This window comes from Ceratotherium simum, chromosome 35, assembly GCF_057802395.1.
Source record: "Ceratotherium simum simum isolate JZ-2026a chromosome 35, ASM5780239v1, whole genome shotgun sequence".
In the NCBI taxonomy this organism is placed as follows: domain Eukaryota; kingdom Metazoa; phylum Chordata; class Mammalia; order Perissodactyla; family Rhinocerotidae; genus Ceratotherium; species Ceratotherium simum.
The window spans coordinates 7,217,747-7,230,529 of NC_141934.1; the positions used below are offsets into that span (position 1 = coordinate 7,217,747).

At 44.2% G+C, this 12,783-nt stretch overlaps 1 protein-coding gene across 5 annotated transcripts in view; it reads right to left on the reverse strand.

Moving 5' to 3' along the window:
- DEPDC5 (DEP domain containing 5, GATOR1 subcomplex subunit) overlaps nt 1-12,783 on the reverse strand; it is a 119,377-nt gene that overhangs the window by 60,887 nt on the left and 45,707 nt on the right. For all 5 annotated transcript variants that reach the window (XM_087423931.1, XM_004429738.3, XM_004429737.3 and 2 more), the window contains exons 21-24: nt 11,338-11,558; nt 7,865-8,068; nt 6,052-6,187; nt 5,074-5,171 (exon numbers count right to left, since the gene is read on the reverse strand). In XM_087423931.1, coding sequence (XP_087280057.1) covers nt 5,074-5,171; nt 6,052-6,187; nt 7,865-8,068; nt 11,338-11,558 — 659 coding nt within the window. The remainder of the gene's footprint in view (nt 1-5,073; nt 5,172-6,051; nt 6,188-7,864; nt 8,069-11,337; nt 11,559-12,783) is intronic.

A 12,783-nucleotide genomic window follows, 5' to 3' on the forward strand; every position in this document is an offset into this window, starting at 1 on the left:
ACTCCTGTGAATCGTGACTCATATATGAATCATGTCCAAATGCAGGAGAAAATCTGAGTCACGCTTGAGTGCCTGCAGATGGTGCAAACCATCAAAACTGGGAGGTGAAGGTGGGGTCACAGATGAGGTTTTCCTGTTACTTATTTTTTAATGAATCAACTGTTACCTACTTGCTTGTTTACGACCCCACCTTGTCCTAAATCAAGAACCCAAGGTGACAATTTTGCTCTTAAGGAACCCGATCTACTTTTGATCCTTACAACAACTCAGCGAGGCAGGCAGGCAGGTGAAGATCTTTATGCCCATTATACAGATGAAGAACCTGAGGCTCAGCAAAGGCTGAAGGCCAAACTCCAAAGGCCATGAGGAGTAGGACTGGGATTTTGTCCCAGGTTGTTTTCATCATAGCACACTCCTTCATCTATCATATCATAATGTAGCAGGGATCACACGTTCAAACCACACAGTACCACTGGAACCATTCACAGTCCTGCTCCCCAAGAGAGGGCTTCCTTTCATGGTTTTTACCCCACATGAAACTGCTTCAACTAGAATCCCAAGCGAATAACGAGCCAGAGCTCCCTGAGGTGAGGAGAATCAGTGTCTTAATTGTTTTGTTTCTTCTTAGCACAGGTGCCTAGAGTTCAATAAACATTTCTGGAATGGGTAAGAGTTTAGTAAGTTTGAAGAAAGCAAACCATATTCCATGAAGATTGAGGATGGCTTGAAAGGAAAGTCACTTCAAAACCAAGCAAGGTAGAAAAAGACTGCCCGAGTCTTTGAGGAAAGGAATCCAGTTACTTGTTCAAGAATCTAAGAAAGAGCAGACAAGCATTCTCTAGTAGAGATAAAGCTAACCCCAGAAGGCTCTTAGCATTCACTCAACTACCTGATATCTGCCAGGAACTGTTAAGCTCTGGAGATACAGTCACAAACAAAAAACAAAACTCCTTGCCCTCATGGAGTTTCTAACAAAAAAATAACAAAATTAAAATGTCTAGTATCTCAGTTGGTACTATGGAGAAATACTAGGCAGGGAAGACGTGCGGGGAGTACCAAGATAGAGAGTGGCAGTTCAGATAAGACCTGAAGGAAGGACGAGAGCAAGGTGTGGGTGGCCATATAATTTATCATTTAATCCAGGACACCTGTGAGAGTGAAAGGGGACACTATTAACTATCACGCAGAACAATGAATTTAAACCAAGACTGTCGTGAGCAAACTAAGACAGACAGACCTTAGCCAGGAAGCTCTCTGCAGTAAGGGAATAGCAGAGGGGAGAGCAAGAGAAAGGACGTGAGACTCAGATGTGCCTGGTATATTTGGGGAACCACTAGAGCGAATGAGAGGGGAAAGCAGGAGATGAGGTCTGAGAGTAACAAGGGGCCACATGACCCAGGGGGCTCTGTCGGCTACCATAACACCTTTGGCTTTTACTCCAAGTGCATTGGGAAGCCGTTGGAGGGTTTTGTGCAGAGAAGTTTCATGATCTGTCTTCTGTTTTCAAAGGTCACTCTGAATTGCTGTGCTGAAAATAAGCTACATGGAAGGGCAAAGAGAGGAAGCTAAGAGACCAGATAGCAGGCTACTGTGACAATCCAGGAGAAAGATGATGGTACCTTGGACCAGGCTAGGCTAGTGGCGGTGATGTGATCTGGTGAGATTCTGGATATATCCTGAAGATAGAGCTCACATTAATTGGTTATTGCACATGGTAATAAAAATTAGAACGATTTTATCTACTTTTTTCCTGTGGCTGGCTAACATAATTGATCAGGAAGCACAAGGTCAAAGATGGGAGTTCAATTTCCATGTGAGCCCAATGCTACAGACCACCTCCTGATGACCCCTGGCCCATTTGAAAACACATGCTACTGGTCATAAGGGCAAGGGTAAGGATGACCTTACTTAACTATATCACCCTGACTAGAAAAACAATCCGAGGAGCCCACATCTTCTCTAAGAAGATAAACATTCCAGAACATATTTATATAACTGAATACTCACATACTAAATAAACAGAATAATTTTGTGTGTCATTCAAATGCTTCTTACATATGGCAGCTTAGTCTTAGAAGTATAAATTCATTTGTCAATAAACGTGGGAAACACTGTGGGGAGATGATGAATAAAGATAAGCTCTTTCAGTCTAGTGAAGAGACAGACACGGAAACAAACAGTGGGATCATGATGCGCCAAGTGGTACAACTGGGTTATGCATATGAGACTATGTGGGAACATGACTAAAATCTCCTGGGAGGGCATGGGGAGGAGCAAGAACTATCAGGGAAGGCTTCAAAGAGGAGGTGTTGTTGGAGTTGATTCATAAAGACTGAGGTGACATTTGCTAGGCAGAATCAGGGATTGAAGACAGGGGAAAAAAACATATTCCATACAGAGGGACTAGTCTATGCAAAGAAATATGAAGACAAAGATCTCCTGAGAAACAAGCAACAGCTGAAATATTTTAAAAATATGCTTATTTAATAATACTAATAACAGGCCGGCCCCGTGGCTTAGCGGTTAAGTGCACGCGCTCCGGCGCTGGCGGCCAGGGTTCGGATCCCGGGCGCGCACCGACGCACCGCTTCTCCGGCCATGCTGAGGCCGCATCCCACATACAGCAACTAGGAGGATGTGCAACTATGACATACAACTATCTACTGGGGCTTTGGGGAAAAAGAAATAAATAAATAAAATTAATAATACTAATAACAACAGCCCTCATTTTGGAGCTCTCACTATGCATGCCAGGCACTGTTCTAAGCACTTTATGTGAATTATCACATTTAATATTCACAACAACCCTCCTCAGAGATGAAGAAACTGAGATACACAGAGGTTAAGTAACTGGCCTGAGGGCCTCACCGCTCATTAGAGTGGAGTCAGGACTCATGTCCTAAGATTCTAGAGCCTGCACTCTTTCCACATGCACTGATATGTGGAAGTGGAGGCAGATGAAGATACAAAGGCAGGCAGGTGCCAGGTAACTAAGTGTCACAAGCCATGAAGAACCACTGACGGGTTTTATACGTGGGAAGGAGTGGCTGATCAGATTTGCATTTGAAAATATCTCATTGGTGACAGTATGGAAGATTAATCAGAGGGGACAGGAACAGAGCAGGAAGATCACTTAGAAGGCTACTGCAATAATCCTGGCCTGAAATGATAGGAGTCTGAAGCAAAGCAATGGCAGTGAGAATAGAGATGAGGGGCCAGAGTCAGAAGAGGAAGGGTGGGCTGGGGAACAGCAGGACATGAGTTCTGTTGTCAATACAGTAAGGGTGAAGTATTTGGTGGACATTCAAGCGGAGAGGTCTATCAGGTAGATGGACCTCAAGAGCCCCAAGAGGAAGAAGGCTGAAACAGAGATCCAGATTGCGGCAAATGCTTTTCCAGTGTGTGTGTGCCAAGGAACCCTTAGCTCAGAGGACTCCATGGTGGTGTCATCTGAGGATCTTCCACAACCATTCCCAGTTAAGGATTCTTTGAAACTTCCCTTTTTTCCCCAGAATAGATTGTAAAATTCCAAAAGACTCATCTTCTGAAGAATCATCTGGTCTACCTCAGCTACCCCAGTCCCAGAACCACTTCAGGACTACCCTGGGTAGATCCTGGTGCTGTTACCACCTGAACTCGTAACTCCCCTGCTTCAAGTCACCAGTGAAACTAGCTCAAGATATAGTCCAGTGAGCCCCAGAGCAGCCCTCCTCGGTACAACTCTACCCCAAATAGCCTGGGAAGCTCAAACTCTGAGCTCCTAAAAAACAAAAAAATGACTTCTTGGTTTAGCAAACAATAGAAACATTGCCTTTATAACATTCTGAAGGCACTTTACAAGAGTCCGGCAGCTAAGTAATATTTTCAGCACCTTGAGTGCAGGGACAAAAAGTATCTTATTCACATCTAAACTTTTACTCAATTTGTCTTCTCATTTAAAATGAATGAATGAATAAATAAAATTAATGGACTAATTAATTAATTATAATCCTTTAGGGATTCTCTTACTGCCAACTCAGTTTCCAAGCCTTGGCCATAGGCCTCTAGAACTATTGCTGGTTGAAGCTACCAATGAATGGAGGAAAACTCCATTAACCAATTTTATACAACTTCACTTTCACTACACCTTCCTTAAAGCAAGTTTTAGAAATGTAAGTTAACTTATATAAAACGAAGACATGAAGTAGCAGCCCCATTTTTTTTCAGTTTTAATGTTTTTCACACTCACTTTGTACAATATCTGTCCTGTGAAGCTTTCCAAAATCTGCTCCCACCCATCCAAACTCATGTTCCCCTATACCTGTAAAGGCACTCTGAATAGTGCTGTTGAAATTAGAAATAGCAGTCTAAGCCAGGACACCTGGCTACTGGGTTGAGAGATTAGTTTAATATCTCTACATCTCTGGGCATTAAGTTGCTCCGGGTGTAAAATGTTTAATAAATCAGCCCTACTGGGATGATCAAATGAGATAGTGCTTCCAGAAAGCATAAATCCTTTTATTAATATGTTAAACCTGTATTAATATAAGTTCAGACACTCCCTCCCTTCCCACCTCCAGGTAGAATCCTCACGTTCTAACTCTCCACCTAACCAAATTCTACCCCTTCAAGTCTGAGGTGCATGCCCACTTCTCTAAGCAACTATGTCATCATTCTCTTTTCTGATCTCATAGCCAGAACCACACTGCTCCCCTCTGGGCCTCTCCTGATTGTTTTTATGGGGGTGGTTTGGCCCCCCAAACACACAACTGAAAGTTCTTCTAGAGCAGAGATCACTCCTGCTCCAGCCCTGGTGTTGCCCTCAACACCAAGCTCATAAGCAGGCCCCAATCACGACTCACTGACAGAACAATGATAAACGCGGTCTGACCAACAGGTTCTTGGCTAAAAACGTAATGTGCAGCCCATTTATAATTCCATGCATTATATAGCACTGCTTCTAAATAGGTCACCCAAAATTGTGGCTGAAATGATCCCAAAATAGACATGGCCCTGCTTTTCTGGTCCCCATGTCATTTCTAGATGTGAGTTTGCTCTGAGCATCCCAGCTCTGTTACCTCTTAGATTGGTTACCTGCACCACTGTTGCTAAGCAGGCTGACAGAAAGCTCTTCTGTTCCACTGAAGTTCAAGAAGGACATGCCGTCACCAGGCTGGCGGGAAGTGCTGTGCCTGCAGAGAACAGAGCCCAGCCACCTGGCTTAATGCAGATCATCACCTCTTTTATCCTGCTCACCCTGTATCCCCAGGTTTTTCATCAAAAACAAGCCTGAGTATTTGGCCACACAGCTGGCAGCCACTGGGATACATATTGCAGGCCACCAGGCTGTGGTGCTTGGTGTGTGTGCCAGCTCTGGCCTCCTGTGGGCCTGCTCCTCCTGCCCTGGCACCCCACTGCTTTCCCACTGCCATGCTAGACTGCCTGCCTTTTCTGTCCTAAGCATCCCCCGGCTTAGGATGTGAGGTGTTTGAATAGAGGTACCAAGTTAATCTGGTAAAGAGGGTCGTGCCTTGCCCATATCCCTCATCCATCCAATGGGACGTCAAGATGCCTGAAAAAGGGACCAAAGACTGCTTATACGCGGGAAGGAGTGGCTGATCCAAAAAGTGGATCCACAAAGTGTTTCCTGAAGCATCACAGTGAGTCCAGGTGTAGCCCGGGCTCATGCTTGTCAAGACTTAAATGACTTTCTTCCTACACTAACTCTCTTTGGATGCCTTGTAACACATTCAGAACTCTGGTTCAAAAAGAGTTGTTTCTATAAACACAGGTCTTGATTTCCATTGCTTTTAGCATTAACTTCTTTTAAATTCAACAGTGGAATTTCTCAGTGACCAAAATGACAAAAATCATAGACAGACTGCCCAAGTTTGCTTTGCACTTGGCCCAGTGAAAGGGATGATGCTAACTGACAAAGGAAGGGCCTCAATCTCATACTGTCTCTTCAAATCTTATAAACATGACATTTTGTCAGGAGTCTGCTCTGCACATGGTCTTGGGTGCTAGAGAGTGTTCTGAAGGTACCTCCCAGAGCCCTGTGCATATCCTCACCTTCCAGCAGCTTCATGATATGCTAACTCCAGCAGCTCTGCAGAGGAGTGAGTTGGGTCCCTCTGCCCGCTGCCCTGCAGCTCCGCCATATTCTGTCGGGTCTGATGATGGATCTGGATGGCCTCTCCGGATGGTCCTACCCAGACAAAGATCCACTGAGCATCATTCCCACCCATCAGCTAGTGCTGTGCACTTAACTTCAATCTTCCTTCTTTCCAGCTGCTGGGACACAGGTGTTGGAGAGATTGAAAGAAGAGCACACCACAGAGGAACATTCTACATGTGACCCTCTGGCTCCCACACAGGGCATCTCCTCTTCCAAGCAGGACTCATCCCCCTGGGGGGCCTCATGTTTGTCATCCTATTCAGCCTTAGGATATTTTAGAAGCCTCTGTCTCACACATATCAACAGAGATGCCCTAGAGAAATATGGCAGTATAGGAGGCAACGGCACCTCCCAGGAGGGTTAACACAAACCAAATGAGTAGGACCACACGAGTGAAACACCAATGTCTCTGTTAATACAGAAGATAGTAACAACTGTGACTCTGCGAAGCAGAGGATGCATAAGTGCAAAAAAGACTTCGAGTAGGAGACAAATCAGAATTAGTCAAGTCTACTAAAAAATGCTTCCTGGAGAGAGAGAAGTTTTAGAGTTGAATGTTAAACAAGGTTAGCAGGAGTTGAAGGAGAGGGCATCTGGATAGAAGAAACGATATGTGTGAAACCCCTAACATGGAAGAGGCAAAACATGTGCAGGGGAAACCACAGGATTAGCTTGGGAAAGAAAAGACCCTCTGAGGATGGCAGTGAGGAGATGAAAGCCGGGAAGCCGGCAAAGCAGGGCCTCCGCTAAGAGAGGGCCAGGTGGGCAGGAGGCTGAAACAAAGGCAGGCGTGTTTGGAGAACACTGTCTGAGGAAAGTGCGTGTGACGGGGAGGAAGAGGCAAAGCACAGAAGCAAGAAGAGCTGAAGGTCACAGAAGAAACATCAATAGTTATTGGAAGAAACAAGGAAGGGAGCCAGTGTGGATAAGCATGGAAAGAAAGAGAAACCAGAAAGAAAGAAGTCATGTGGCTGCTTATGGTAGAGATAACGGGCCCAAAGAGGGGTTTGGGAATGACCCCTAACAATAGCTAGAAGCACCAGATTCATTTCTGACTTCTTTAACTTTTAACACTAAAAGCAAGTTCAAAAGAAGATAACTAGACATTTCCAGGCATTCGGCAGGATGGATTCCATGAAAAAACCCTGGAGTTTAATGCATCTGTTCCTTCCCAGTCCAAGTAAGAGCCCATTACGCTGAAGTTTAATTTTAGCCACAGCTTTATAAAACCTTACTGTCATCTTTAGGACAGAATACAGATCAAAAGGGACGGGGTAGGAAAAACAGTGAATTTGGGAAAAAACATTTTTTTTTCAGTTGTCAGAGACCCCCGAGAGAAAACAAAGTAACCTATCTCTGTGTAATATCAATATCCAGAGAGAGTCAGGAGAGGAGGGAATGAACAAGAATGAGGGACACCAGTCCTAGGAAAGAAAGCAGGTGGCAAAGCATAGTCTCTTTCAAAGAGGAAAAAAGAAGCCCTTAGGTTGATACAGCCAATTACAGTTACAAAGCCCATTCCCAAGTGTGTCCTCAAGGATCCTCACAAGAACCCCTGAGGCAGGCAAAGGGGGCGTGGTTATCCCTATCTTATGGGTGGGGTGTGGAGAAGTTGAGATCCTTGACCAAGGCCACACGGGTGATTAGTGCTGAGGACCAGGACCAGGAGCTCCCAGCCCAGGGCTCTTTCCTGAGTAACCAACTTACCCACAGGAAAAGTGTGCATCCAGCGCCTTCTGTTGGACGTGAGCTTCATGGGCATCCGTGAGGGGGCGAAGGGGTTAATCAGCGCCCGCTGCGGTGTGTACCCCCCAGGTCGAACGTGTAGCATGGATTCCGCACTGCCTACGTGGAACCTCCCTGGTGCGCTAGAGTCTCGCTGTGGTGGCTCCATCATGTTCTCCAGGACGTCTGCCAATTATTGCAGAGAAGAGACACAAAGAGAAAGCCCAGAGCCACAATGAAACCAGAACTAGGCAGACTGATTGGCCATGGCTGACAAGAATCTTAGACATCATATATGTTAGGGAGTGAGGGAAATGAGTAAAACTGCCAAACTATAAAGAAAGGAAATATTGGGTTTACTTTTTAAATACTTGGGAGAACGGGGTTCTGGTTTTTAAGTTACTGGCCCAATGAAGCCACACCCAACCCTGATGGGAAGGACCACACATAGCCTGGAGACCCTGAATTTTGAGCTGGATGCAACGACTGAATGATGGGACTTGAGTTGTCTGTCTTGGGGACGGGGTGGGTATATTCCGTATGTGGAAGGAACAATAAAAATAGATATTTGGTGAACAGAAGGGCAGACCCTGGCAGAGACAGTCAATGTATTCACTAAACCTGTTTGATTTTCCTCTTTGGCACACAACAAGACTACAGTTTCCAGCCCCTTTGCACTGGGGCCAAATAAGGTAGATTCAGCCAACAGAATACAGGTAGAAGCGACATGCTCCAATTGAAGGCCTGGACCACAAATATCTCCATGCATGATATTCATCCTCTTTTCCCCTGCTGTGGCAACTTTGGAGACCAGTGTTGATGATCATGGCATCCCAGGATGGAAGGAGCCTGGGGCCCTGAATGACTGAATGGATCAGAACTCCCTCCCATTGACTCAGCGGCCTGGGACATGAGTAAGCAATCAAATGTTATTGTGTTAAAAAAAATTGGGGGGGAGAAAAGAATGAAGAAATGGACACATCCAGCATTGACTAGGCAAGGAGATGACATGATATTTAGATTCCATCTGTTCCAACCAATGGCAGACAGGTCCCTATTAATGGAGCCGGAGGCAGCAGGCTACATAACCTGAGTGGATCAAGAGGGGAAACCCACAACCAACGCCCCACTTGTGAGCATCCCACGTTCACTAAACAACCACTCAGGTTAGAAAGTGGGTCCAGCAAATGCAAATTCCATGGCATCAAGGAATCTGTCTTATCCACCATTATCTACCCAATAAGAACCTGGCATATAGAAACATTTAATTCCTCAAGCCAATTTACATGCAAGAAGAGAACATTCAGATCTCCGTGAACTATGCTTTTCATAGTAAATTAATGAACTGATGCTCTGGTTTACCAAATAAAAAAGAACATGGTCTAGTTAGTTACCACAAAAATTAAAGGAGAAAATCCAATTTAAAAAAAAGATGAGTACATGCTTTGAAAAGGTTGAGAATTAGAACTAAGGGATAAAGTGGGTCAAAAATACGTGTAAAGGACAAGGGAAATGTTTCCTCTGTTACACTGGGTGTGTAGATGGGTAAGAATCCCTCAACATAACAGAGAAACAGGAATCTAAGAGCCTGAAGATTGTATTGCCTTACACATTCCAGTGAATTGCTTTTTGGCTTTTCCAATAAACTCCCAAATATCACTAAAGGACACAGAAATCAATTTTACCATTCAGATAATTTTTAAGAAAACTGTTTTCAAAGCTACTTGGAGTAAGAGCAATGTTATCTTCTCAGAGGAGATCTGGCTTTTAGAATAACAAAAGTTTTTAAAGGATTAACGTTCAATTTAATTTAGCTTTTGTTACAGACCCTTCTAAAAATATTTTCAGCAAAATGGCAGTATAACTGTCATGCAAACTTAGAAATGCCCAGAAAGTGGGAAAAAGCTAACCTAGAAATTTTTTAATGTATTTAAAACTTCCTTTGAATATTAAACCTAATTAATGTAGGTGGCATGTAATTAAATGTCTGCTCCTTTCTCTTTCAGAATTTCCTTTTTATACCTTAAACCACTATTAAAAAAAAAAAAACTTTTTTCAGCAGTCAAAAATCTTTCTAGGCCCTTGGCACACTGTGTAAGGTGCCTAATGGATAAAAGTGCTCTGCTCCTCAGTCCTGAGCCCCCGGAGCCGATGGCTTCCCCTCCAATGTGCTGGGTCATGGAAAACACTCTTTGCCCTTTGGGAATCCTTCCAAGGCAACAGGAGGCAGCTGTGTGTATACAACATTCCTAAGTCAGTAATCAAAAGTCAGGAGGGCTACACTTCCACTTATATAACATTCTTGAAATAACAAAATTATGGAGAAGGAGAATGATTAGTGGAAGGGTGTGGCTATAAAGGGGTAGCATAAGGGAGCCTTATGGTAATGGAATAGTTCTGTATATTAATTGTGGTGGTGGTTACATAAATCTACACACATGATAAAACAGCACTGAAATACACACACACACAAAAACCATCGCACGTAAAACTGGTGAAATCTGAATAAGCTCTGTGGACTGTACCAACGTCAGTTTCCTGGTTTTGATATTGTACTGTGATTATGCAAAACATCACCATTGGGGAAAATGAGTGAAAGGTACATGAGATCTCCCCGTATATTTTTTGCAATTCCCATCCATCCATAATTATTTCAAAACAAAGCTTTTAAAAAGTCAGGAGGGGCTGGTACACTCTACGTACAGGTGCTGCTGGATGGGGAAGATAAGATACAGGAAAAGCAGCAACTATGCTGCTAGTGCAAGCCAGGTTAGCAGGTAACTGTGAGGAGAAATCTTAAAGTGGAATATAGGACATGGGCACAAATGGAAATGATAAAGAAATAAGCAAACACCTTTGACCCTAGGCCTAAGAAAAGCTCTACATTAACATATGGAAAGGTATACAGTTGGCCCCACACATCAGCGGGTTCTGCATCTGTGGATTCAACCAACCTCGGGTGGAAAAGCCTATGATGGCTGCATCTGTACTGAATATGTACAGGCTTTTTTTTCCCTTGTCATTATTCCCTAAACAACACAGTATAAGGACTATTTACATAGCATTTACATTGTACTAGGCATTATAAGGAATCTGGGGATGATTTAAAGTATAAGAGAGGATGTGCATAAGCTATATGCAAATTCTATGCCATTTTATAAAAGAGACTTGAGCATCCACAGATTTTGGTATCCATGGAGGGGTACTAGAACCAATCCCCTGAGGACATCAAGGGATGACTGTACAGTTACAGTGATGGGGGAAGAAATGTTAAAGGCAAAAACAGTATAATACACACATATACACAGCTCAGGTGATTCGTACTCTCTGCACTGGCATGGAAATAATTAAGGCATGGAGCCTATATTTCACATCTGACCCCGGCCCCGCCCCTACTACAGGAAGGAAGCTGTCCCCAGCTCTGCCCAGCTCTGCCCATGCTTCAATTCTCTGACCTCGAGTGCTGGTGTAGCCCAAGGAGCTGCTGACTTCATACTGGTGCAGGTGGGGGTGTGGGATCATCAGAATGTTGGCGCTCCTGCCCAGAGAGCTGTCATCAGAAGCCTGGCTCCTCACTTCCTCAGTGGGCAGCGCACGGCTGGGTAGGGAAGGACTGGAGGAGACATCACAGGAGCTGGCACTCTTTCGATTGTGACTCTCCCGCTCTCGCACAGACCTGATGGGCAAAAGACAAGTTACCACCAAGCAAGGGATGCTGCCCCACCAAGAGTTAAAATTCCAAAACCCGTTACCAGCTCAAGCTCCTTGGGAAACCAGTAACAAAAGTCCCCAATGTGATCTACGAGAGGGAAATAGTGTAGGAGGTACTTTGCCCTGAGCAGCTTGAGATGTTGTGTAAGAAATAGGGGAAAAAGGCTGGCCCCGTGGCTTAGCAGTTAAGTGTGCGTGCTCTGCTGCTGGCGGCCCGGGGTTCGGATCCCGGGCACGCACCAATGCACCGCTTCTCCGGCCGTGCTGAGGCCGTGTCCCACATACAGCAACTAGAAGGATGTGCAGCTGTGACATACAACTATCTACTGGGGCCTTGGGGGAAAAAATAAATAAATAAAAATTAAAAAAAAAAAGAAATAGGGGAAATGACTGTCAGTTCTCAAATGGCCAAAATCCTGGGATCATAACTGTAAAGAGGTGACTGCTCTGGTTTGATCCCACCTGATCCCACTGATCAATGTCATTTTACTGAAAATGGGGTAACCAGACATGGTATGATGTGATCCAAGAGAAAGTACACAGCGCCACCTTAGAAATCTTCTTGCATCAAAAACTGAACCTAAATCCAATCAAGTCTCTAGAGATAATTGCCAATTTACAGGAAATTCAGAGACTAGAGGACAAGTTAAACATTATAAGGAAATAATCAGCCAAATGAAGAAAGCAAGACATTCTACAGTCACAGAAAAATACATTACAACGAAATGCAATGTGCACATCTTCTTAAATTTATTTTATTTTATTTTATTTATTGTTTTCCCCCAAAGCCCCAGTAGATAGTTGCATGTCACAGCCACACATCCTTCTAGTTGCTGCATGTGGGACGCGGCCTCAGCATGGCCGGAGAAGCCGCGCGTCGGTGTGCGCCCGGGATTCGAACCCGGGCCGCCAGCAGCGGAGCGCATGCACTTAACCACTAAGCCATGGGGCCGGCCCCTGCACATCTTCTTTAGATCCCAATTCAAACAAACCAATTGTAAAAACACATTTTTTGAGACAATTGGGAAATCCAGATATGGGGCGGCTACCAAAGGATATTAATTTTGTTACCAGTGATAAGGGTACTGTGATAATTTTTTAATTCTTATTCGTTAGAGACATATACTGAAATATTTGCAGGTGAAAAAAAAAATAGGATACCTAGGATTTGTTTTAGAATACTCAAGCAA